This window comes from Perna viridis, chromosome 1 (genome assembly GCF_037379345.1).
Source record: "Perna viridis isolate PV_CMFRI_1.1 ecotype Kerala chromosome 1, ASM3737934v1, whole genome shotgun sequence".
NCBI classification, from domain to species: domain Eukaryota; kingdom Metazoa; phylum Mollusca; class Bivalvia; order Mytilida; family Mytilidae; genus Perna; species Perna viridis.
The window spans coordinates 55,161,046-55,186,625 of NC_142445.1; the positions used below are offsets into that span (position 1 = coordinate 55,161,046).

Sequence of the window (25,580 nt, forward strand, 5' to 3'; positions counted from 1 at the left end):
CCCTTACTTTGCACATCTAGAAACTTCTAAAAAAAGTATGTAACGTGAAAGCCAAAATTTCAAACTTATAGAGATGTTAATCTAGTTTCGTTGTGCTGTTTTGAAACTTGAGAGTCGTTTCATCTTGGCTTATAACGGAGGAATCCAAATAGGAACAATTATTTAATTCCTGAGTATGAAGTTTTTATAGCTCATACAATACCACATACACTGACTTTTTGTACCGCCATCAATTTCTTACAAATAAAGCTTTCGAAATAAAAAGATATGTTGCCATATTCCATCATCTCACATGTTTTAGGATCGATATTATGAATTCGTTATTCGTTATGGTGTGGAAGTATCCAGGATGAGAGCAGACTTGCTACATTGTCACAGTTTCCCTTTTTTGTTACAAACTAGATTTTGACATGAAATATGAAGTTCAGCAAACCTTTCAAGAGAGTCAGAAGACGCTTACCCAAACAAGTGCAATGAGTCCATAATTAATTCCACTTTTTGGTGGAGTCTGGGTTACTCGTTTATTCTTAATTATTATTTGTTTTCTTTTAGTATTTTTGTTTTGTTTTAATGGTCTTTTTTTTAACTGTAAATAACTTCCTGGATCATAATGTCATAATAATCTGTGTCTTGCTCTAAGTATGGTCATCTAGTTTTACATAGCACTACATGACGATTTCTACATGCAGAAATGATAGAAACATTTTGTAGGCCTTATTTTAATAAAACTGTTTTTGATAGGTCTCACCTAAATTATTGAGTGAGAATCTGTTTGACGGTTTTTGCTGTATATGGCACACTTTTTAAGTGTATGGTATTTAGTACAATAATTAATGATTAACGTGAATCCGAATTGTTAAGTTATATTAAATCCTGTTAGATAGTCTTACTTTGTAAAGATATCTGTTAAAAACACCATGTGCTATGCTTTACTTTAATAAGGTGACAAAATGATTAAAACGAATTGATAGCTTACTTATTGTTAACGCGTACAATGTGCAATGTACAAACACATATATAAACCATGCACCTTTAGCAGTCTTTGTAAGAATCATGCAATTTTTTTTAAATGTGATGTACCACCACCCCCCCCCCCCGCAAAAAAGGCTATACATTTTTATTTTTGTTATTTAGTTGATTTTTAAGTCTATAATGAAATGTATTATTATAAATTCCAATCTGTCTGCTCTTAGGAGTAAATTCACGTTGAATATCAAATAGTTTCTAATGTATTTTGGTGTCATTTATAGAGGTTTCTCCCTTAATTTTATATTCTACAGTGCATTCTACATATTTTTTATCTCTTCTCTTAAGAACAAGGGTTCTGTGATGCGCCATATATAATTTTCTGTTTACTTAATCAATTTAAACAGAAAATCTAAATAAAAACTATGTAGGCTTTTCAACCATGTATCACATGTTGCATGATTCTGAGATTTTGCTTCTTAATAAAAAGATGATATAGGATAGACTGTCATTTATATTCAGAGATACATGACACTGTTAAAACGTACATAGCAACCAATACATTTTATGAATAAAAAATTTGACTTTAGTTGTTTTTTACAATGATAAAAAGCTTTCTGCTTCAAATTGCAAAGAATTGTTACAAATTTGTAATAGATTTGGCATTATACATATATTGGATCAAAACACACACACGCACAAAACATTATTTTAAATCCAAACCACAATAAAATGCTAGACTTTATCTTCATGTTTTTCACTGAGATGATGCAGGATGGACATTCTTTAAAATTTTATTTTTTATATTCACAGAACTTTATTCTGAACAAATGACTCCTAATCTTGGTGGATTATATACATAGATTTAAAGAGGTTATAAAGGAAATTTCAACATTTCTAGAATAATTTTTTAACTTCTTTTTAAAATTTAAAATACAAAAAATACCGATCATACATCAAAATTGCAAGTTTCGTTGTGCGATACGCGTGGTTCTAGCGATAACCCTAAATCTAATATTGGCTTTTAGAAATAAATGTTTGACATTGTGATTTTGACTGTTTCATTCTGTAAGAAAAACATATTTCTACAAACGTTTGCGATGTCTCGAAAAATGTTCCTTGTAAAAGGAAAATCGACGAAACAGTATCTGAAAATATTCTAAAAATGTTTTGAGAAAGTTCGTTCGATGTAAGATTTCAAGCTTGTCTAGTAATATAATCGTAACATGAAACCGCATAAAGTTCAATATGCGTGATTTCATTGGAAAGAAATATTATTAACAATAAATCATTCAACTATATTTATATGTTGTAGTCGCAATAGTTCTGTATATCGTATGAACCTTAGTCATATGAATATTACAAATTTTGATATTTTACACACACTGAAAGAAGTAAACGCTATTTAACAGGTTCAGTACGTAGGAAAATCCAAAACCAAAAACTGATTCGTACAAAAAATACCCAAACCAATACCCAAACTCAAACGTAACGAAATAGGAAGCTTAGTTCATCACACAGAAATTCTACCATGTTCGATGCAATATATGAAGCCTCATTGTTGTAGAGATTTTGAAATTTGTAATACTGCTTTTTTCAATAAATAATATAATATAATTCGGGACCATACAAGCAGGCTGCAGCATTAATCTGGTTACCTGGTCAATATCATAAGCGACCCTAGGATCGCAAAAATATGAACTCGGGTCACCACCGATGGATATGCACAATATATGAGTTAATTGACGCTTATGAAATAAAATAAAAACAAAGATGGAATTATCTAAATCAACTAACTATTGTGCATTTGTACTGGAAGATGTTATAAGTAGATAAAATGACATTTAAACGTATTTTTTTTAAAATTGAATATTAGAACGTATAAAGTAAATAAAATATCGTCATATTCGGTCAGCCAGTCAAAAGAGAGAAGACGTCACTGGTGACCCGGGGTTATATTTAAGAGAAAATTGTGGAACGGAAATATTACCCGGGTTTCCAGGTTAGCTGCAGTATACTCTCCGAGACTTTTGATCAACCGTCAGTGGCATTTGCCCAATGGTTATTAAATACAACAATAAAACACAATTATTTTAATATTGTAAATTTTGATATGCTTCAAATGTGTTCTAAATCAGTAGCATAAGAATATAGTTAATAAAATATGATTCAATATTTTCAATTTCCTTTACAATATTTTAAAAAAGTAATAGAACAAAATTATATCTGACAATACAAACAAAAGCCCAATATAGATAAGTTATATTATTAATTCCATAAATGGACACTTATAGAACTGACAGAAAATAAAGCAATATGAGTTGCCTATAGGAATATCGTTTTTTAATAGGAGTCATACAAAAATGAAAGAAAAAAAGTACTTTCAGTGGCGAATCTAGAGAATCACGTAGGGGGTCAAACAGGAGACCTGCAAAAAAATCCATTCTTAAAACCCTTTGATGCACGAGTTAACATACAAAAATGCGATATTTTCATTTATGGAAATTGATATGGGGAGGGCCGTGCCCACTGAGCTCCCTTTGCCTTTGATTTTGGAATATATTTACATTCTTCTAAACTGAGAGGTAGAAATAACAATTTAGGCATTATGAATAAAAATATAAATATATGTGTTATACATGCTTATCTCAGGGTGAATTTTATGTTTTGGCAACATCAGAATATGAAGGGGGAAGGTTGCTGTAAGTTAACCCTGGTGCTTGTGAACCAGCTGTCTGGTTGTCTCCAAGTGGTGTAAAATAATTTGTTGAATAATTTGTTTGTGGTTGTGTGTAACCCGTTGGCTGTATTGGATATGTTCCTGGGGATTGAGTAGGATCTGTTCCTGTAGATGTATACCCACTAGATATATTGGTCTGTTGCATTGGCACTGAAATATCAAAGCTCAAAAAATGAAGTACGGTTTACTAAACGTTTAGCTTGAAATAACAGTTTCTATATATGAGCAAGTATTGTGAAAATAACTACTTAAGTGTAGTATTAAATATTAAAATATCAGTACATGTACTCAGTATGAGAAATCTTTACTAAGTATTACGTATCTGTATCTAGGGGTATCATCTTTTTTATAGTAACAACGATGTGATATAAATTTAATCATGATTTTAATGGAGTATAAGAAATTACAGGTATTATTGATTTTCCGATACTTATCTAGCATTGAGGGTTTTTTGGAAGATCATTTGAATTTTCAGAATCCAAATTTGAACAGATTTCACTACTGTAGTAACAAGTGCCTTCGTGCAATTGAATACCCTCTTCGTCAACTGTGAGTATGGAAATCAAAACTTTCGAAAGAGATTTGCAGATCCAGCTATGAGCGTTTTATGTGTAGATTCTTGGAATGTTTTGGAATCCAGTACATGGACGGTAGATCACAATCATCGTCTTCAGTAGAGAGACTAAACGACGATAGCAGAAATTTCTGGTTTTCCCCTATCCATACATAGGAGAGTGAGGCAGCAGTATAGGTCTTACACCTGATTATATTTTCTATGTTTACCTTTAATAATAAGTATTGAATATGAAGTGTCTTGCAGACAAAAAAATGTTATTTTTGGCTTTGCTTGCAGGTACGACAACATATTTGTCATGTATAGTAGATAATGTTTTAGCTACATCAACATCTTTTAAAACTGATGTAGCAATGATTTTGACCTACTTTAAACTTTCATACGTTTCAAAATTAAAGTACAATTACTTACGCGAAGTTGTGCCAGCCGGATTCATAACCCGACCTGGTGATCTTTTCTTTCTACAAGCAACACAGACGATAATTCCTATAATAATTGTTACCAGAAAGATTCCACCAAATACCGATCCAACAATAATTCCTACAGTCTGTCCGTCTGAGAAAAAAGAAACAAAACAATACCAAAATAGCTTCACCGAAACCAGTAAAAGTGTTTACATTTTTTTCAATAATACAAAGATGCCAACTCTTTTCAATAATCATAGAAATTCTGTTCCTTGTATAGCGCATATAAAATTTCTTTTTGCTGAATTGGTCTTCCTATTTGTACTTTTTCTGATTATGAGTAAGCTTTGAGTCCATTTATTTCTAAATTCGGTCCTATTCTTCCTATGTTTTTGGTCTAAATGCTTTTGATGAGAGATTTATCCTTGAATTTACTACATTAGATAATATTATTGATATTAGATTTATATTTTCTTATTTTTTGCCAAAATACACGAACGAATAAATTTAAAAGACGATTAACCATGGTTTAACGTGATGACCTGTACATTTATTTTTAGATTACCTCGTGTGGTTTCTTAGATTATTGAAACATCAGATTTATAATTTTATAATGTGATATTGAACACGAAACTTAATCGCTAAAATAGTTTTATTTTCCATCCATTCCTTTTATTCTAAATGTCATTCATTATTTGATCAATTTTAGTTTTTCCAGACCAGTCTGAAGTTGAGCCTTTAAGCCTGTTCTAACCATCAAAGTTTTCAAATCGAAACTTGGCGTTTAAGTCTGTAATGGATTTTACAATGTATTGATCGCGTAAAACGCCCGACGACAATTCTAGTAAAGAGCTGTACTTTACCTAACTTTTACAGAAAAGAATCTTAGTTTTTTGTGAAGGATGACGCAATATGAACTTGACTAAGAGATCGTCCGAACATGATCTATAATCAGCAGGCTGTCTACCTATATTTACCAGGAATCAAAAGATTGTCTCCGCCATTTTCTAACACCCTTGCTTCAACGTGAACGATTTCATGTCTTTTTTCTTGCAAAATGGACACAAAAAAAGAATAAAATCGGTATTGTAATGTCTGTAGGAATGTATTCTTTTATATGTCTACGCCACTGTCGGGGCATGTCAGTTGTCAGTAGTTTATATTCGTCCGCTACAAGCCTTCGCTAAAGAGATCGTCCGAACATGATCTATAATCAGCAGGTTGTCTACCTATATTTACCAGGAATCAAAAGACAGAAATGCAAAATATTGATTTGTCTCCGCCATTTTCTAACACCCTCGCTTCAACGTGAACGATTTCATGTCTTTTTTTTCTTACAAAATGGACAAAAAAAATGAATAAAATCGGTATTGTGATGTGTGTAGGAATGTATTTTTTATATGTCTACGCCACTGTCGGGACATGTCAGTTGTCAGTAGTTTATATTCGTCCGCTACAAGCCTTTGCTTTCACTTTGTAGATCTTTTAGCCATGCCAGATGCATTGGGAGAACTTTTACACTCTACGTTTTGACTCAATATACTGCGTTTTATCTCGAAAAGAGAGATGTCGGTCATCAAATTGTCATGTCACTAGAAGGAATTGTGTTTCGTATTCGATTGTTTACTAACAAACGAACTTGATGTAATATCCGTGATGTTCCGAAAATAGTAAACAGAATCTACATGCATATTTAGTCAACCAATCGTTTCGAGCATAAGCCATCTCCCATTTTGGGTCCTCTTTTTGCGAAATATAATGCAATACCTTTTTGTCAGTCCATGCATGCATTTTCAAAATTACATTTACTTTAATACATTCTTTTACATCTACATGAAACTAAAACTACTGTAAACTGTGTAAGGTTTATCAAATAACCAAATACTAATAGAATAAAATACGTAAAGTACCGAGTTGTAAAAGTAATTATCAGATATATGCAATGTATTGAAATGTAAAGTAATAATGTGTTTTAAGTTGGCTCTTCTATTTAATGTAATTAAAATAATAATTTTCTCATTTCAAGGAAACTGAAAATTATTTTATTTGAATTCATCATGATAATGTGGCGCATTGCAAATAATTACCAATTTTCAATATATAAGTACAAGATAAAAAACATCGAAAAAGTTAATTTTTCCATTACAAGAAAATGATCATATATTACAAATATGACTATATTTCTAGTTCTATTAATTTCTTTGGATAAGAATAATGAATTATTGAAAAGTAGCCAAGTTTTTCTTCTCAATAATTTTGCCACACACGAAAGCCGTAAAACATTTATACGTTTTATTTATATTTAATTTGTATTTAGTTCCTTTTTACCTTTTAACGTGGCTATTGTTCACTAACTCATTATTCTTATTTACGTTTAATTTGAGGCACATCACAACATATACTATTTTTCTTTGGATTCAACTTAGTATTGAAATGCAAATAAAATAACCTTATTTGAATTTTTCAAATCCATCGATTTTTTATGAACAAATATTCAATTGCAGAAAAAAGAGGGTGATCTGACAAGTTGTAGTAAAACTATGAGATTAGACCCGTCCCCCCAATTTTTGTTCTTCAAAATGTTTTTTTTTCAATTTTGTGTCTGTTAAACATATCATTTCATAAGAAAGAATAAATTCGAAGACAAATACATGTATTGATATCAATTTATGCTTTAATTTTATGGTATTTTAAAGGCAAACAATTGCCATCAGTAGCGGAAAAAAATAATACTATAATATAATATTTAAATTGTAGGATATGTTTTGTTTTCTTCATATTTATCTTTAAAAAAGTAATATATGCTGAAAAGGTACTACAATAAAGGCGTTTGAAAATGATTTCATTTTGCATTTATTCTGCATATATATTTACAAAATCGGACGAAATAGGAATTTATTTTTGGGGCAACATATTCTAATTTGGGCTTCATTTTTGAGAAAATGAGTCCAGTGAAACACTATTTTCGCTTAATTTTTGGTATTATGGTTAAAAGTTGTACATCAAATATCAAAATTCGAGCTACTTAAATAACAAAGCCACTTTAAATTCATTCAATTGATGATCAATGTTGTTCTTTTACACGCACAATATACAATTCACTTTCATTTATAATGCAGAAATGCAGGTCATTAAGTATGCTACAGGATTTTCATGACTTTCATGACACAACATACAGTCAAACAAGGTCACTTTAGAAGTTCCGTTTCCATGAAAGTGCATGGACAATGTAATAGATGTCAAGGCACCCGTAAGTACACATTTTATGAAAGCTGATTATTAGAGGCATCGTTTAAAATAAGTGTTCAAAATGTTCATTTGTAAATATGTATACTTCGTATGTATACAAAAATTTTAATATTTTCAAAAATGGTGATGGGCTGGTTTAAACGTGGTTAGTATAAAAAAGTTATCATATTTTTGCCATTTTCATTTGCATGGCAGTGAACAGCTAAGTTCCTCTGGAAATTGCAAAAATAAATGTGCATGCATTTTATGACTGTAGTTACTGGCATATGCAGTACAGTATTACCTGGAGATTACTTAAAGCTATGGGTATAATGTTTGTTACATAGTTATTTTTAATTTGCAATGAGATGTATTACATTTATCAAGACACTATTATGATGTTTTCCTTGATTACACTGTATCTTCTTTTCAGTGGTCACCACAAAGAAGTTTCACTAGATGTAGTGAGAAGAAAGCAGAACTGTAAACAGACCATTTAAAAATAGATATAAAATATGTGTAAACTACAGTGAAAGGCAATGATCAAGTTTAGAGTATTCGTTTTGTTCGGGATGCTCTTTTTATAAGGAAACCTAATGCAAATATTGATAAATAAAGAGTAATCACAAAGTTGCAGAACTTGTAGGCAAAACATAAGGTCGTGGTTGAAAGGAATAACCCAAACGAGTATAAAGAATGGCAATATCACGACAAAAACTGGTCTCAATGAATATGTTGAGTGTTACAATACTTACAATTATATTTCATCACTGCCTCAATTTTCAATTTTATTCTGACATTATTGGTACTCCTACCATCCATTTTTTTCAGCCTTATGTAAAAGTAATCATCCTGCTTCCCACAGTATTTATTTGTAGGCTTATAAGTACAGGTATATTTCTGTCAAAACCCATACATAGTGTTACAGCATAGATAATTTAATCCCATGTCATTTGATGCTTATTCTACGCTTTATATTATGAATACAGTAAAGAGAAAAGAAATAAACCATTTGAACTACTTTGTCTTTCCCTTAGTAATCAATTGTATAAGCTGAAAGAAAGTTACTAATTAATATTAATTACTTTTGTATTGTCGATATTAATTCATAGTTGTCATAATAGACGAAAAAAAAAAGAAAACCCGGTTAAACAGAGAAAAAATAGAAATAAATATACCCAAAAGTTGTCACAAGAAGCAATGTCTAACAACTAAGGAGTTCATCAACAGGCGAATTAATTGTTTGATAGTAAATTATAATTTTCCTGTCAATTGTCAATTACTTAAGGTATTTCATAAGGTAATGGTCATATCATCAAAGGGAGACTAACTCTATTCCTTGAAATTACAGATATGACGCTCTAGGGTTTTAATCTAATAATAGTTTACTATTATTATTTAGTTGTTGGATAAGAGTTGAACTAACCTGCAAATCGTCATCACCACTGTAATCAGAAGAATAATATAACTCCACAGAACAGTAAGGATCTTCATATGTCACCGGGGTCACACATATTTCATACTCATTCAAGTAACTGTCATCTCGCCCAATAAAGGACATGTAATTACACCAACTGTTCAAATCATTTCTGCCGTCGTATTCGGCATATATAACTTTATCCTCATCTACATGTTCCAAAGAGACAGAACAGTCGCCACCAAACTTGTCTACAATAATTATATAATGTGAAATTGAGTTTTAAGGGGACAACCATTTGATTTTTGAGTGGAATGCCAGATGTTTTTGGGTTTGATTTTTTTGTTGTTGAAATTATGTGAATCAGACGATTTATTTCAAACTACATTATGGCAATCTTATATATTTCCATTTTACTGTATGGAGTATCTGGATTGAAGTAAGAAAATGCATTTATAGTTTAGGAGGTGTGGGCCAAAACATTTATTTTCAACTTTTTAGGGTCACAATAGTTATTTTAAAACAAACTGCCGGACCCCTCAGAAACAAACAGTCGTCCTCTAAAATAAAGAATACTAATGATAACAACGGCATGGTTTATCAGTTAAAGCCAGGATCAAATAAAACTGATTCCAAAATTTAATTAAAACTCCCAGAGATCATTCTGCTTCTAATGAAGAGAAAAAAGCTTCAAAAGTAAAATTCAATGTTTAGAAGACTAAATACAAAAAACTCGGGTAGCTCTAAGAACGCCGTACTCAGTGTATTCACCTAGCATAACTAAGATTAATATAATGCATCAGTTCTTCAATAATAAGACTTCTTAATTAAACATATACTATTAAGTTAACAATATTTCAAACAGACTAAATATGCTAAGCAGCCGAATATCGAGAATCGCTTTTAACACCATCTAATGCTGAAGCAATGCTTACAGTGTTTCTCAGTCTTTCCATTTGCAATGCATACAAAGCAACTCCAAATTATGCATATAAGTACTTTATTCATTTCCTGTAAAGAAAAAAGACAAGAAACAAATTACTTTTCAGAAAAGTGTCATATCGCCCTGTGTAGGTCCGGGTGTCAAAGGAATAGGCCTGCAGCAGCGCTAAGCTTGTCGTAAAAGGCGACTAAATAGTGCTCAGAAACCTAGCCGGGATCTAGGCGCTCTGTCCACAGAGCAACTGGGATGTGTGCCCAGTTGGTGGAATGGGGTACCCCTGGCGTGTTAAATGCTGGGGTTGTCAGGCTATAATACGGAAAACCTGACCGCAAACCATAGTGGTGCACTGTGTTAAGAAAGATGCCACATTCCTCGCACGTTAAAGAACCCTGTTGTGGTATTCGATAGGAATAGGACCTTTGCGCTCCGCCACAGGAGGCTAAATTGCCCGACCCTACCCATCCCTCCTTTTTCTAGTGGCAACCAAAATTTGTCGACCATATTGTCCTTGTGTCCCATCCCTTGTTTCATTTAATCATCATTTCATGTTCATTTTATCAACCATTTTATGTTCATCGCCTGAATATAGCTGAAATATTGCTGCTCGGGCGTTAAACCCCACAATCAATTAACCAATCAATCATTTTTGTCAAATCTGGCTATTTATTATAATTTCACAAATGTGTTCAAGTTGAGTAAAATTATACCCAGTCCGAAATGTTATGACTGCAATTCATCTCTTCAATTTTTTATTGATTACTGTCGATATTCTTATCAAATACCCTTGTTTCAACACAATAATGGTTCGTGGATTATCTTAAATTAATCAATTGGTTCCATGGCATTCTTGGACGACAAGTCAAATAGGACTAAGTATTTTAAAATATGCTTAGTTGCATTCAGATCGCATTCGAGATACTCAATTACAGAATTTATTATTAGTAAAGTTTTATGAGTTCACAAAACTAATTTAATAAGTGTGGTACTTTTCAGGACAATTAAGTCCGATAAATCAAATATTCACTTCTTTTAACTTTCTGAAACATTGAGCCGGTTTTTTATGTGCCAGCTCACAAAAGCAACAACCCACAGGTAAGCCTGTCATACAACTCTCTCGTGCGCATTATTCTAACTCTGAGCTACTCCTACAAAGTTAGAGCTTGGAATTCGTTTCATCAATACTCCAATGCACCAACTGTAAGACAGTTACTTGGCAAATAACCTCTTGCATTAATTGCTAGAGCAGCTCCAACCAGTAGATATGCCGTATGGTGGATAAGCAGTGACTACATATTATTATAATTATACATTACCAATGTTATTACACAAATTACATATTGAAAATGTGTTCAACTACTAGTATTCTACTTAATATTTACTGTAAAAAAACGTTCCAAGGGGTATATTTGTATACCGGTTCCCCGTCGTGTTATTTTACTGAAAGTTTTTGCTTCTCCATTAAACTTACGTATTGGGATATTTATGTTAAAAAATGACTAAAAACAGACGAAAAGATATACGAGCTGTTACAAATTTTACGTGTCATACAAAGTTCTCAAAGTACCGTTTCTATATTTAAGCACATTTCGTTACTTTCTTGTGAATATAAGGGTTAACAGGTGATCCAGTAATATGGGCTCATACTTCTACAAACTAAATATTTTGTCAACAGTTTCTTAATCGAATAGCCTTTCATGGTTGGAATATCAAAGTTGTCAGAGCATCAACAGTTTAACCCAATTTTTAGAATTTTTACACATTTTGGCCTAATTGACGACAATTGCAAATATGGTTCTGTTGGCAAACTAACCACGTTTTATGCTAAATTATATCCACTTTCCATACTAATTTGACAAAGTTTATTCTCTGGACCGACTTTGATATTAAAATCGAACATATCTCTTTTGGCACAAATACTATATTAAAACAAACAGCTTGTTAGCTTTTTTTTTCTAGAAGTTTCTTTTCCAGTGACTGTTCTGTATGATCTGGTATCATTTCGTCGATCCAATATGCACGGAGATATTTATTTTAACCTACATTTCTCTTTCCTTAAACAGGTAAATGGTTGTCAACGAACTAAATCAATACTTTATCTATTTATAGACGACTAAAAATGTCAATAGCTAAATACTGAATATATATTTTAAACTTCGACATGCTCCGAGAGAAGACATTAGAATAGGGAAAATGACATTAATATTGGTCAGGCTCATATATCTATATGAATAAATGAAAAAGAATTTGCGACATCAAGTGAGTTGAAACTATGAACCTGGCATTGAATATTTGTCAACTATGCGTTCCCACCATAGGTTATTATAAAAATATACAGTGTAAGACATTAATTAACATATTTGTAATCATAAACGAGAAAATATACTTACGAAAGTAAGTTGTTATGAATCGATATTCAAACACACAGTAAGACCTAGTTTGAGGAAATACCTATTCGAACGTAAAGTATAGAATATGTCTATAGTGAAGCTTGATAACAATCCTAAGGTCATCTGTTCTTATTGCGAAATACCTTTTATACAACATAAACGCCCTAAATATACCTGGCTAAATGATAAGATAATATTTTTAAAGTTGCTGGACCATTAAAAAACTGCACACTCTTTAAAAACCTTTTTTGATTATTTATATGTTTTTGATGTTCGTGTATTCAGCACATGTGGGTGTTACGATAAGTGTTACTCCAAAAAGAAAAAAAACAAAAACAAAAACTCTTAAATTTTGTGTTATGCTTGGCATGTATTATTTAAAACGTCTACATGTCAATTTCCATGTAGACCTCTTAAATGATTTCATGTACTGAAATAAAATTGAGAAGGTCCAGAAGAATTGTTTATTTCCGAGTAGCCTTGAAATGAAATTAAGATTTAATAATTAAGATTCCTTTCCTAAATAATCGGTCACTTAAGGAAATCAACATCTTAATAGAAGTTGGACAATTTTCCAATTATGGCAAACAAGTAAATTCTGCAGCTACGGACCTATATTTACATACGGAGTGGGGGCTAATCATGGAAAAAAAATTTCCTCAGGAACGTGAATTATATTTTTGATAATACAAGTGTGGACACAGACGCATATTGTCCGAATGTATATTTGGTTTTAAAAATAACGTGGAGATAGCTCCCGTATTTTTTGGCAGCCTATGGAGTTGTAGAGCAATGGCTCTGTTACTCTACCTTGACAATCTGCAGGATGCGTTTACCAAAGACAATATTATATCAAATTTTGGATGCATGTTGTTATCGTTAATTATATGGTAAAATTAAATGCCATTCATTTGGGTTAAAATAGTTTTCATTTTTAATCGATGTTTTAGATTATCTTCTAAAGCCAGCTATATGATTGTGGATATCCAGCATTTATCTTAAAGCCACTGGAAGTATTAATTCATTTTTACGATGTACTTTATTGTCATGCAGTCTTACAAAAGGCAACGAATGAACCATGAACGTGTCTAAATTTGTTTCAAAAAGAGTAATCAAGGGAATCAAAGTTATACCGGTAATCAAAATGTAATCAAGGAAAACAAGGTTATAGCGATTATAGCGGTAACAAAAGAATCGAGGGACAAAGACCAGACATTGAAAACAGGCATACACAACAAAGAACATATAGTAACTAAAATCATACATACAAAAGCAAATGAGCAATTCGGACTTCACTTAAAACTAGGAGCATGGACCAGCTGCATCGGTAAGGTAAGCGTCCTCTGCTTTTCTAGAAGCACCCGCTGAGTTGCTCATAAAAAGTCAGGTTCGGGGTAGACGAAAGAGGAAAGGAAAACTGTGACACGTTAAACAAATCAGTTTTTATGGTGCAGATGAACACAACGTAACAAGCCACGAGTTCATGATGACGACCATAAAACTTTTATAGTGATAACTTCAATCTTATAGCAACATAACCCTGTTCCAGAAGCCTATTTCGTAGAATTCTAGCGCGATATAAAAAGTCTGCGCAGTCTCGGCACGCTCTGGCATAACGTATGAGTTGTGATATGAACACTCCATACGCAGGTGCTGGAGGGATTTTGGTACAGATGGAAGGAAAGTTGACAATTCTGAATGAGAAGTCATCACGTTTGTCGTAAAGTGTGGTCAATAGTTTTCCTTTACCATCGATGTCTAAGTGTATGTCAAGATATGAGGCCGACTTTACAGTGTCTGTAGTATCCTTTATCTCAAGTCCTTTGGGAGAGATGCGATGTATCAAATCCCGGAAATTAGGATTGTTTAAAGATGATACGTCATCTATATAGCGGAAACTGAGATTGAAGGATCTAGCCAAACGATATTCTTTCTTTCTGATCAAATCAGCTATAAAGTCAGCCTCATAAGAGTGAAGAAGTAGGTCAGCAAGTAAAGGAGCACAATTTGTTCCCATTGGAATGCCGACCGTTTGTTGAAAAACACGTCCACCACACTGGACAAATATGTTGTCGATTAAAAATTCCAGCATTTTGTATAAAATATAGAGAACTCTACAAATTTCGTATCTAATGTTAAACCTGTTGCATGTGTATGCGATTTTTGGATTATTTTGAAAAAATGTAATTGAAAAACAATATAATAACATTAAAGTGATTGGTTGTTGAAAACGTTATTATTTAACATTTCTGCAGCCAAACATTTTTAAGTTTTAAAACATTTCTAAAAGATGAGTTCAGTCTGTTTAAGGACACGTTATAATAACATTATAGTGAATGGTTATTAAAAACGTTATTATAACATTTCTGCAACCATACATTTTTACGTTATAAAAACATTTCTAAAAAAATGTTTTCAGTCTTTTTAAGGAAACTTTTCTAAAAATTTATTACGTTTTTGTGCTAGCTTGGTTTCTATTAGATTTGATTGTTCTTTTTGTTTTGAAAACTTTATTGTCATGCCGCACTAAACATAACAAACATCTGTTTTCATGAGTTCTAGTTCTGTAGTCAGGCTTGAATTTTTTTCAGATGCAACATATTTTCTTTCCGAATTGTCAAATCACAAATTTTCTACTGGGAGCATATAAAATACAAATATTTTGCAAGGTGAAGCTTGATACGACCGCAGAGTTCGGACCCTTAACAATTGTGGAAAGTATGGGCAGTCAATTTAAGCTTTGTACAGCTTTTAATTTTGATTGCGACCATATATTTGACAGAGAAGAATTTTACCGGAATCGTAGTGTCATCAAATAGCACAACACTCCAAAATCTATCCCGCCTTCTTTTTGGTGGTACTGCACAATGTCCTTCAATTTCAAAGCGATCCATTCACTTTTACTCAAGTCATTATCTGTCCATCAGGAAAATGCTTGTTTCTATCCTACATATTGGACCCTCATTCCTTATCAGTTGGTCACAACCCAAGAAATCAGCAATGTTTTTCAGTGGCGTGCCTTTTTTAGTACAATTATAGAACGATTAATTCACTTCTACTCTACATCTCATCCTAACATTATAAAAATGCTTGTTTCTGACCTTTTATTAATAAACATTTAAGTCAATATTCCCCAAAATCTATCTCAGCCTTTCTTTTGATGTTATGGCAATTTATGGTACAAAATCAAAGAGATTCATTTACTTAAAGTCAAGTGGTTGTTAGGATATAAGAAAGATGCTAGTTTCTGGCCGTTGATTTCTTGTCAGTTTCAATCAAAGCCTCAAAAATCAATCTCTCCTTTTGTGGCATAACATTTTGTGGTACAATTTCAAGACCTATTCACGTTTAGTCAACTTATTGTCTATGATTTTGTCTGGCCCTTCATTTCTTGACAGTTTATGTCAGTTCATATCACAACTCCAAAATCAATCCTAGCTTTTCTGTATGACACATTGTGGTTCAACTACTAAATAATAAACGAGTCAAATGAAGGCATATTCAGGGTTTCGACAATCTCCATGTTCAATGTACGTCATAGCCTTACTTTTCCCAAATTTATGGTGTGTGCTATTCAAAGAGTTTATCTAATCTTTGTTTGTATAATTGTCCTTTTTAAAGTAATCAGCTTTCTAGAAAAAGAGCAGTAAACTGTATGATAGTTAAATTTTACATCAAAAAGTAGATGTATTCAATAGAGAAAACTTAATTCAATATGTAAAGGACATTTAGACTAAATCAATTGATATTGGCCAACTCAAAACAATTTACACTTCAATATAAATATTTAAAACAATTTGCAGCTGCATAAAAAGACAGAATCATCACCAGTATCATTTTGTTTCAGAACCAACGTAATGTACATTCAACACTTTCACAACATTGTCATTGACTACAAGTATTATTTAGAATAATCATTGTATTATATACAGTTTTTTTCAACAATAAACAGAACTATAGATTTTGGCAATATGTTATTTTAGTTATTGTGTTTCTAGAAAAGTAGAGGACGCTTACCCTACCTTTGCACCATCCTCCCAGTTTTTAGTGGAGTCCGAGTTAATCGTTTGTTTTTGTTTCTTTGTATGTATTATTTTTGGTTATTTTATGCGCTTTATTGTGTTTGTCTGTTTTCCATATCTGGTATTTGTACCTGGATTACATTCTTTTGATGTCCGCTATAATCTTTGTTCTTTTGATTACCCATTCATGTCTGGATAGTGAATTAAACCCTCGTATTGTTTGATGCCCATATAACACCAGGCCACGGCCCCGGTACAATCATCATGACAGCAGTAAGGACGTGGTGAGATCATAGTAAGGTCTTAATGGTAGTGATTAGAGTGAAAGATCTTTGAAATTGTTCAAAACAAGCGTGGTGCTGTCGTTGCGAAATCTTGTCACAGTAGGAGCGAAACAAGAGTCTTGTAAGGTTAAAATGAGATCGGCATGGTCGTAATAGCATCTTAGCAGGAGCGTATCGAAAGCGCTATTTTAGTGGAAAAGACTGCACTGAAATCATACTCCGATGTCAGTGCAGTCTCACCATGATCATCCTGTTCTTATAACGGCCTATCCACGCTTTTACTGAGACCATACCACTTTTATACCACGCTACATAGGACAACTACACGATTCCATCACGCTCATGTCATACTCACCACGTCCTTATTTCGACCCGACACGATTCTACAGTTTGTTCAAATATTTCAATTCCCGTTGAACCATGGTCACGGAAGACCATGTAATCGACCTTCTGAATTATTTAATACAATTACAACAATTAGACTAGATAATAAAAAGATATTTGATACGACCTAGGTCATTTTGGGTTTGCCCTTGGCTATCAGCTGAACAAAGAAAATTTGACAACTTTGATCAACTAATGGAAGAGTTACGAATTGAGGATCATCCTTTTTGCTTCAATATACATGTTTTTTTTTCTTTCTACAGCCTTGACCATAGTGAAGTCATCTATGTCCCCTTCACTGTCATTAATACCGAATTCATAAAATGTCGCGTCCAGGGTAGAAACTATGACACAGTAAACTAATCGATTTTTATGGTGCAGATATATACACTACAACTATCCACGAGCTCATGATGACGACCATAGAACTTTTGTAGTGATGATTTCAACCTTGTAGCAACATGTCCCTGTTCCAGAAGCCCAATTGTAAGAAGAGAAGTATAGCGGGTAGCTACGACAAGCTCTGGCATGAGGTATGATTCGTGAGCTAACAAAAATCCATACGTCTGATCTGGAAGGTATTGCCCCCGATGAAAGGAAAGTTGACAATACTAAATGAAAAGTCACCTCGATGCCGTATAGTTTGGTTGTTATTCCATCGATCAATCTCGAAGTGAATGTCAAATTATTAAACTGGTTTCATAGTTTCTGTAGTTTCCTTCATCTTAAGTTCTCAAGTAAATACCCGATACTAGCATTGTTCAATACTAATACTGATATCAAATGATATGATTATACGGTGGTCAGATCAGCCATAAAAGAAGCCTTAACAGTAAATAAATAAACCAAGAAGTAGTGGAGCACACTTTTCCCCATTTTAATACCCACCATCTTTTGAAAAACCCGTCCACCACATTTGACAGATATACTGTCGATAAGAAATTCAAGCATTTAGACATCATCGGTATATTTGAAAGATAATTTAATATCGTTTTTTTTACGAAGTATAAATAATCTCTTCCAAGCACTGTGTATTTGTATGTAGGTGTACTGACTTTTTTTAATAACGACGATGCATAGTGTTTTGATTTGGGATTTCAAATGAGTATGGGAAATGCTGGTACAATCGGACGAAAAAATCAAAGGTCTTGATGCTATTATAGTTTGAAAACAAGATACATTGATTGGTTATAGAAGCTCTTTTGAATTTGTCAGGATTCACATAGAGTTGATGCTACTTCAGAAGTAATAAGTGACGTAGTAAGACTGGTCCCCGTATTTGACAGCTGTTAGTGTATTAATGATTATACATAGTTTCAAAAGAGATCTTGTAATAACTTTTGCAGGATCTAGCTAAATGATGTTCTTTCTTTTGTATCAGATCAGCTATAAATTCAGCTTCATAGGAGTGAAGGAATAGGTCAGCAGTAGAGAAACACAATTTCTTCATATTGGAATACCGACTGTTTGTTGAAAAACGTGTCCACAACACTGGACAAATACGTTGTCGATAAAAATTTCCAGCATGTTAAGAGCAACTTCTTCGGTGTATTTGGACGATGATTTGGAATCATTTTTACAAAGTATGAGGAATCTCTATCAAGAACTGCTTATTTGTATCTAGGTGTTCTGTTTTGTTTTCTTTTTTTTTGGAGTAAAAACGATGTAATTATGCAAATCATGTGCGAATATAAAGAACTGAAATTACGACTGCAAGAAGTCGCTAAAAATATTAGCGAACGCAAGAAAAATGCTTAAAAATGTAAAATAAATATATATCAATGTGAATTATATTTTAATTTTGTGGTCCATGATATAGTCAATATAAGTTTTGCACTAAGTGACTTTAATTACAGTGACTTTCGTACAACCATGACACTCTTTTGTTATCAATCTGCTGAACAGTACAAAGGATTGACTAAGCAATTTGGATATTGAAACTGACCAGTTGCAATTGAAACAGATGAATATTCACCTATGAATCTTTTCATAGCTAGATCTTGGTTATTGAAATCTGAAGCAACTACCTGGGCTATTCTATTTACCATTGGCGAGGGGAGTTCAAATTGTCAAATTTAATGAATTATATTTTGCTTTGTATTTTGTTGACAAGGATGAAAACCATGATTTAGAATAGCATATAAAAGTATTTATTTTATCTTAACTACATTCCACGGAAGTCTTTTATATATTATAAAAATGAGACCTAAATTACATTTATTACCTCCTTCATAAAACTGGAAATGGCCTACCAAGGTGCCCTTTTAATGGAAAGTATGTGATTCATACTATAGTTAAGGAACAAGTTTTATATAAAATGCAAAGAGTAATCAAGGGAACCAAGGTTATAGCGGTAATCAAAAGAATGTAATCCAGGGACAAAGATCCCACATGGAAAACAGACATACACAACAAAGAACATAAAGTAACTAAATCATACATACAAAGTAACAAAAACAAATGAGCAACTCGGACTCCACTAAAAACTGGGAGCATGGACCAGGTGCACAGGTAGGATAAGCGTCCTCTGCTTTTCTAGAAGCATCCGCCGAGTTGCTCATAAAAAGTCAAGTCCGGAGTAGACAAACGAGGAAAGGAAAAATATGACCCGTTGAATAAATCAGTTTTCGTGGTGCAGATAGATACACCATAACGATCCACGAGTTCATGATGACGACCATAAAACTTCTGTAGTGATGACTTCAATCTTGTAGCAACACAACCCTGTTCCATAAGCCTATTTGTTAGAGTTCTAACGTAGTTCTGCGTAGTTTCGGCAAGCTCTGGCATAACGTATGGGTTGTGATATGAACACTCCATATGCAAGGGATGAAGGGATGTTGCCACAGATGAAAGGAAAGTTGACAATTCTGAATGTAAAGTCATCACGTTTCTCGTAAAGTTTGGTCAATAGTTTCCCTTTACCATCGATTTCTAAATGTAGGTCAAGATGTGAGGCTGACTTCACAGTGTCAATGTTGATAATAGTTTCCATTTGTGTAATAGTTTTGGATTTAGTGCGTTGAGTTTGATTGAAATTGTTATTTGGGAATATTCATGCAATGATTTTAAATGAAATTTAAGATTTGGAATAAGTGTTATTTACATTGGAACTTCTTTGAATTAAGTGCATTTCTTTGAATTTATAGATTTGGATTTAAATGCAGTTTTCCTTGAAACTTTGTGGATTATTGAAGTGCAACGATCTTCATTCAAATGTAAAGTGCAATGATTTTCATTACTGTAAAATGTAATTTGGGATCTAGTGCAATGGTAGTTTTTAAATTAAAGATTCGGATTAATTGCTTTTTTCCTATTTGAAGTACAGCTTGGGATTACGTGCAATGATATACATGTAACTTGAATTATATGGAGAATATTTCATAGTTTTATTCATTGTAATTGTTGTTCTGGATTAAGTGCTATGATTTACAGCACTGATTACAGTGTTTTATGTAAAAAATGATTTTATTGAAGGAGTATATTTCAATGCAATGTATATTTAAAAACCAGTATTCAATGGATTCAGCTTTGAGATGGGACAATTCAAATAAATAGTAGCATAACTTCAAGCTATTGTTCATTCCTTGAAAGTGTTACTATTTTATTTTAATTTGCCATTTCATATTTCTATCCACTCGGGGACCTGTGGGGTTCAAGCTTTTTTTCTTGGAAAAATATAAACAATATTCACAACCAATAGTTTTCTACATAGTACTTTTCCGTGTTAGCAAGTACAAAAAATGCAATGAATATGTTTCTATCAATTGCTAAATGCAATATCTAAACAACAAAAAATACCAATTATGTAAGCGTTTTTATTTCAAAAGCCAGTCATTCTATAACATTTTATGATATTCCACATGTATAAAAAGACATACCTGTTTAAATAAATGTAGACTTGAAGTACCCATTGGTACTTACAAATTATTCTACATCCACAGAACTTAAACAGACAATTAGGTCAATTGTACATTGTTATGTAGCTTTATCTTCTGAGGAACCATGCCTGGTTTTCCTGGAAATTCATGTCTATTGGGCATTTTGTTTTTATTTTAATAAGCTGATTTACGGATCCGCCGACTCGAATTTTGTAATAAGCGAAATAAAAAAAAACTAAAATTTCAAAATTGCATAATATTTTACCGCCAACAGTATTTTTTCTGTATGTAAATAAACAAAAAACCCGAAGTGTTCCGAAAATCAATTAGTCGGTCAACAAAACTTTAATCTAAAGCAGAATTCAATGTAAGTATTTCAATGATGTAGATCATGATAGACAGAATTATTTTGATACGCGACCACATGAAGATGGAGTCAGACGACTTCAGTAACTTCGAGCTTAATAATAATTACAATAGAACTCGCAAAGAAAGCCATTCCATTCGATGTTAACCCAAATAAACGATAGGATGTACAATAAGGGAGCAATTGGAAGACAAGGATATTTCTGTCTTGAAGGTGGAAACTGTAACACCACTATAGTCGGCGTCACATAAATAACATACTGTTAAAATTTGAATAAAAATATTTTCTACGACTTTATTGACACCTACCGTCGTTTAAATTGTCTTAAATGACTTGCTCATTCGTTTAGCCAAACAGCTTCTCCCTAAACATTGAATCGTTAAATTCCGGTCAGATTTTAATTCTAGGTGGCAATATTTACATTGTAAAAAGTCGGCCATGTTTACAGTGATCGGGTTGCTAGGAGATGTTGTTTACGTTTAAATGGTTTGTCCAAAAACCGAAGAACCCAGAATGCAATTCGGCGTTATTTCGGATATCTCGGATTTATTTTACGCGAACAACGTATAATACCGAGAAGTTGATCAAGCAGACGATTGTCACCGGAGTTCGACGGGAACTTACGCACTTCGTTTGTAAACAAATCGTCCCGTAAAAACCAACATGGCGGATATTAGTATGGGATTTTCCCGTAAGGATTTGTTACGCATGATTTAAGCTAATAAGCGACTTGTTTTTGAGAAGCTGTTTGGCTAAACGAATGAGCAAGTCATTTAAGACAATTTAAACGACGGTTGGTGTCAATAAAGTCGTAGAAAATATTTTTATTCAAATTTTAACAGTATGTTATTTATGTGACGCCGAGTATAAGTAAAACGCGATCAGAAACACCAACAAGCGCATTCGCAGAAGTCTCAACTCATTTGGAGCCAAATTTATTCACTATTTGCATTGATGTAACTGATATTGCAAAAGAGCCCCTGGATAATGCATTTGGTGTCGTTTTTAGAAGATATTTTGTTTCTGACAATGCTATCATCCCTTCTTTTTATTCATTTTAAATCAAAATACAGTAGAGGCCTGAATATTTTAGGTAACTACATGTATCGACTTACATACAGGTACTTGTTTTATTTTGAATCTATATAATCACATTTATATTCTAGCTTAGACTGATTAGTCTAAAATGTATATCTTTATTAATTATAAATATTCATTTTTATATCCACTTTTATTTCTGATTAGCTGTTTCTCTCATATGCTAGAGTTACGAAGACAGAAAAAAAAATCCCTCAGATTTAACACCAATCCGGGATCGCTCATACGACATTGTTTGTCAATAGTTAACTATTACCTTCAAATGTGTTTCTCCGTTATTGGTATCCAAAGCATGGTGACATTAGGTTAGTTTTCTCTTTTTAATAGGACTGAGGTAAATTCCAATGACAAACTTTATAACCATGTATAACTGAAACTGAAATGTAGAGGAATAGGAATCGCCCCAGTGCAGGTGGTCACCATAGGAGTAAATACAGAAAAAATCCTCACCAATACTCTATGTTACAAAGATCCACATAAAAAACAAACAAACTTGAAAGTAGGTGCATTATTCTACATGAATTTTTCGCTAATTTCACAAGTCCCAATGATTGGAAGTACAAAACAGAAAAGAACCACAGGTTTAATTTAAATCAATTTTCACTTATTTAAAACGATGATTCCATCTGGTCTAAAACAGAACTTTTGATTTTCATCGCTTCAAAATACAAGAAACTCTCTTTTGATAAAAAGCTTGGAAAGTAAAATCGTGAATGATATTTCTATTCTGTATTATGTCTCCTTTTATTAATGCGAACATTTTTTTCAATCTTTAAAAAAAGCCTTGTTCCCTGCTACTAGCAGGAGAAAATTTGGTTATTTATTTTCAAAAACATTTTAGATTGAGTTAATGGAGAAACAATCTAAACTTTATTTTAAAAATATGATAGGTAGGGTTGCAGGAAACTGACATTTTTTTGGCCTAATGCTCATGATTTTTTTTAAATTACGAGAATTGAAACGTTTACTCCCCAACTCTGAAGACATATTTTTTTCAATTTAGACAGGTTTCATCAGAAGAACTACAAAAATGTGTGTCCTCAATGGTAGATACGGTTTCCATGCTCTGGTTTTTTACTTCTTACTTTTCTGCATTTAAAGCTGATTGAAAAATGATTGAAAACCTGAATAAGTATTTGAATTTGTTTAAGGTCCAAATGCGAAAAATAACTGAGACACATTCATCCAATGAATCCATTACACCAATGACTAACAGCTAGATTATGAGATCCTGACTACAGACCATTGGATAGTGATCTTGCAAATTATGACAACTATGAACCTGTTTGGCTATCAACCTAAAGATTGTGTTGAACGCAGGAACTGGTTGGAGCATCTGTCACTTCCTGTTGGTGTTCAAATGTTTAAATATCATCATGGAAACTATTAGTTTTACCTTTATTTGAAAATATGAAAAAATGAGCACTGTGACGATAATATTCGGGCTATCGATTCAATCAGAACAGACATTCATATTTTTTCCTCTAGGGCTATGAGAAAGTAGAATTAATCAAAAGATACTCACAATATTGTTAAAAAAAAACAACAGCCATTTTAAAAATTTATACCATTTCTTACCAATCAGCAACTGAACATCAACAAAAACAGAAGTTGATACAAGAGTGACAGAATTTCTTTTTGTCATCAGATGATCCAGAATTGTTTTATGATCTGAGAAGGAATAATGAATGCCCCCCAAAAATTTAAACCGTTTTGGTCAGAGCTTCAGACGTACCTAGATGAAATTGTCGTTGCTAATGATCGCAGACAAACGCCTAATATGCACATGCCTCTGGCAATGTCACTAACAAGTATGGTTGACATCATTAAATATTGTCTTCCTAGTGAAACTCTATGTCCCTATGTGTCTTGGCTTAGATTGAACTTTTGGCCATGTAATGCCTATGTCCGGCAGCTATGTAATACACCCGTGAATTCAAGTCTAATATGCTGTTCAGGAACGATTACCTAGAACAAAGCACCAAGACTCCGAATATGCCTTCACGTTATTGACCATGCTCAAAGAAATGGCAGGCAAATATGGAAATCATGCTGAATTTATATGCCTTGATGACTAGTCTGTTGTACCCATTGGGGAGCTATTTGTCCGGTTTTGACAGGAGTAAGACCACACAACAGGGCCTTTTTACCAGATGGTGTCAAAATTTGTGCTGTAGACAATGACTTCAACATTCATAGAGCTGTTCGAACTGTTCTATTACTACACAGTGATATCCCAACAAATGGTGGAGACAGCTTTTATCATGGTTATATTCATATAACAGTTAAAGACAAGGTCTTCAACCCATCCAGTGACATGAGGCATGCTGTTGAGACTGCTGCTTTTTAATGAGTTAACGTAGCTCTGATGGAGTAAATCTAGACAATCTGCAGCTGCTTGTCTACACAGAAATAGGACCCGATCACAGAACAACCTACTTTAATGTATAGATATCCTACTTGGCACTTTTGTTTGCACTCATTATTGCACGTACAGCACCTTCACAAAGTTATTAAAATCCGGCTGAGCGGTGTCTATCTATACTTAATATGGTTCTAGAGCATGTCTGTACAAAGACGAGAAATGAAAGCAATTTCTGAGCTCAATGTCTTTATACTCATTAACGAAAAATCAGAAATGCTGTTGAAAGGCAATCTTCATTGAAAGAAAAATCATTAGAACCCGATCTTGCTCAGTTGAAGCAGCGCTTCGGTAATCTAAAAATGCATGGTGACCAAAGTAGAAGTGCATGATGTCGCAAACGATAAGTGCTTGAACGCTATTTTAGAAATTCAGAACATTTTGAAAGAAACTGAAGCATGCCTTTGATCAGCTGAAGACGAAAAAAGTTGTAGCCTAATTTGAAAAAAACTGAAGGACGTTG

General features: G+C 33.0%; 1 protein-coding gene across 1 annotated transcript; it reads right to left on the bottom strand.

Moving 5' to 3' along the window:
* Positions 1-1,462: 1,462 nt before the first annotated feature.
* On the bottom strand, positions 1,463-12,814 carry LOC148629439 (uncharacterized). Its single transcript, XM_088551125.1, has 6 exons — positions 12,660-12,814; positions 10,265-10,340; positions 9,339-9,580; positions 8,668-8,812; positions 4,692-4,835; positions 1,463-3,856 (listed from the first exon to the last, which is right to left on the bottom strand). The coding sequence occupies exons 2-6, from the start codon at positions 10,335-10,337 to the stop codon at positions 3,627-3,629; spliced, it is 834 nt and encodes a 277-aa protein (XP_088407251.1). The 5' UTR covers positions 10,338-10,340; positions 12,660-12,814; the 3' UTR covers positions 1,463-3,626.
* Positions 12,815-25,580: the final 12,766 nt, after the last annotated feature.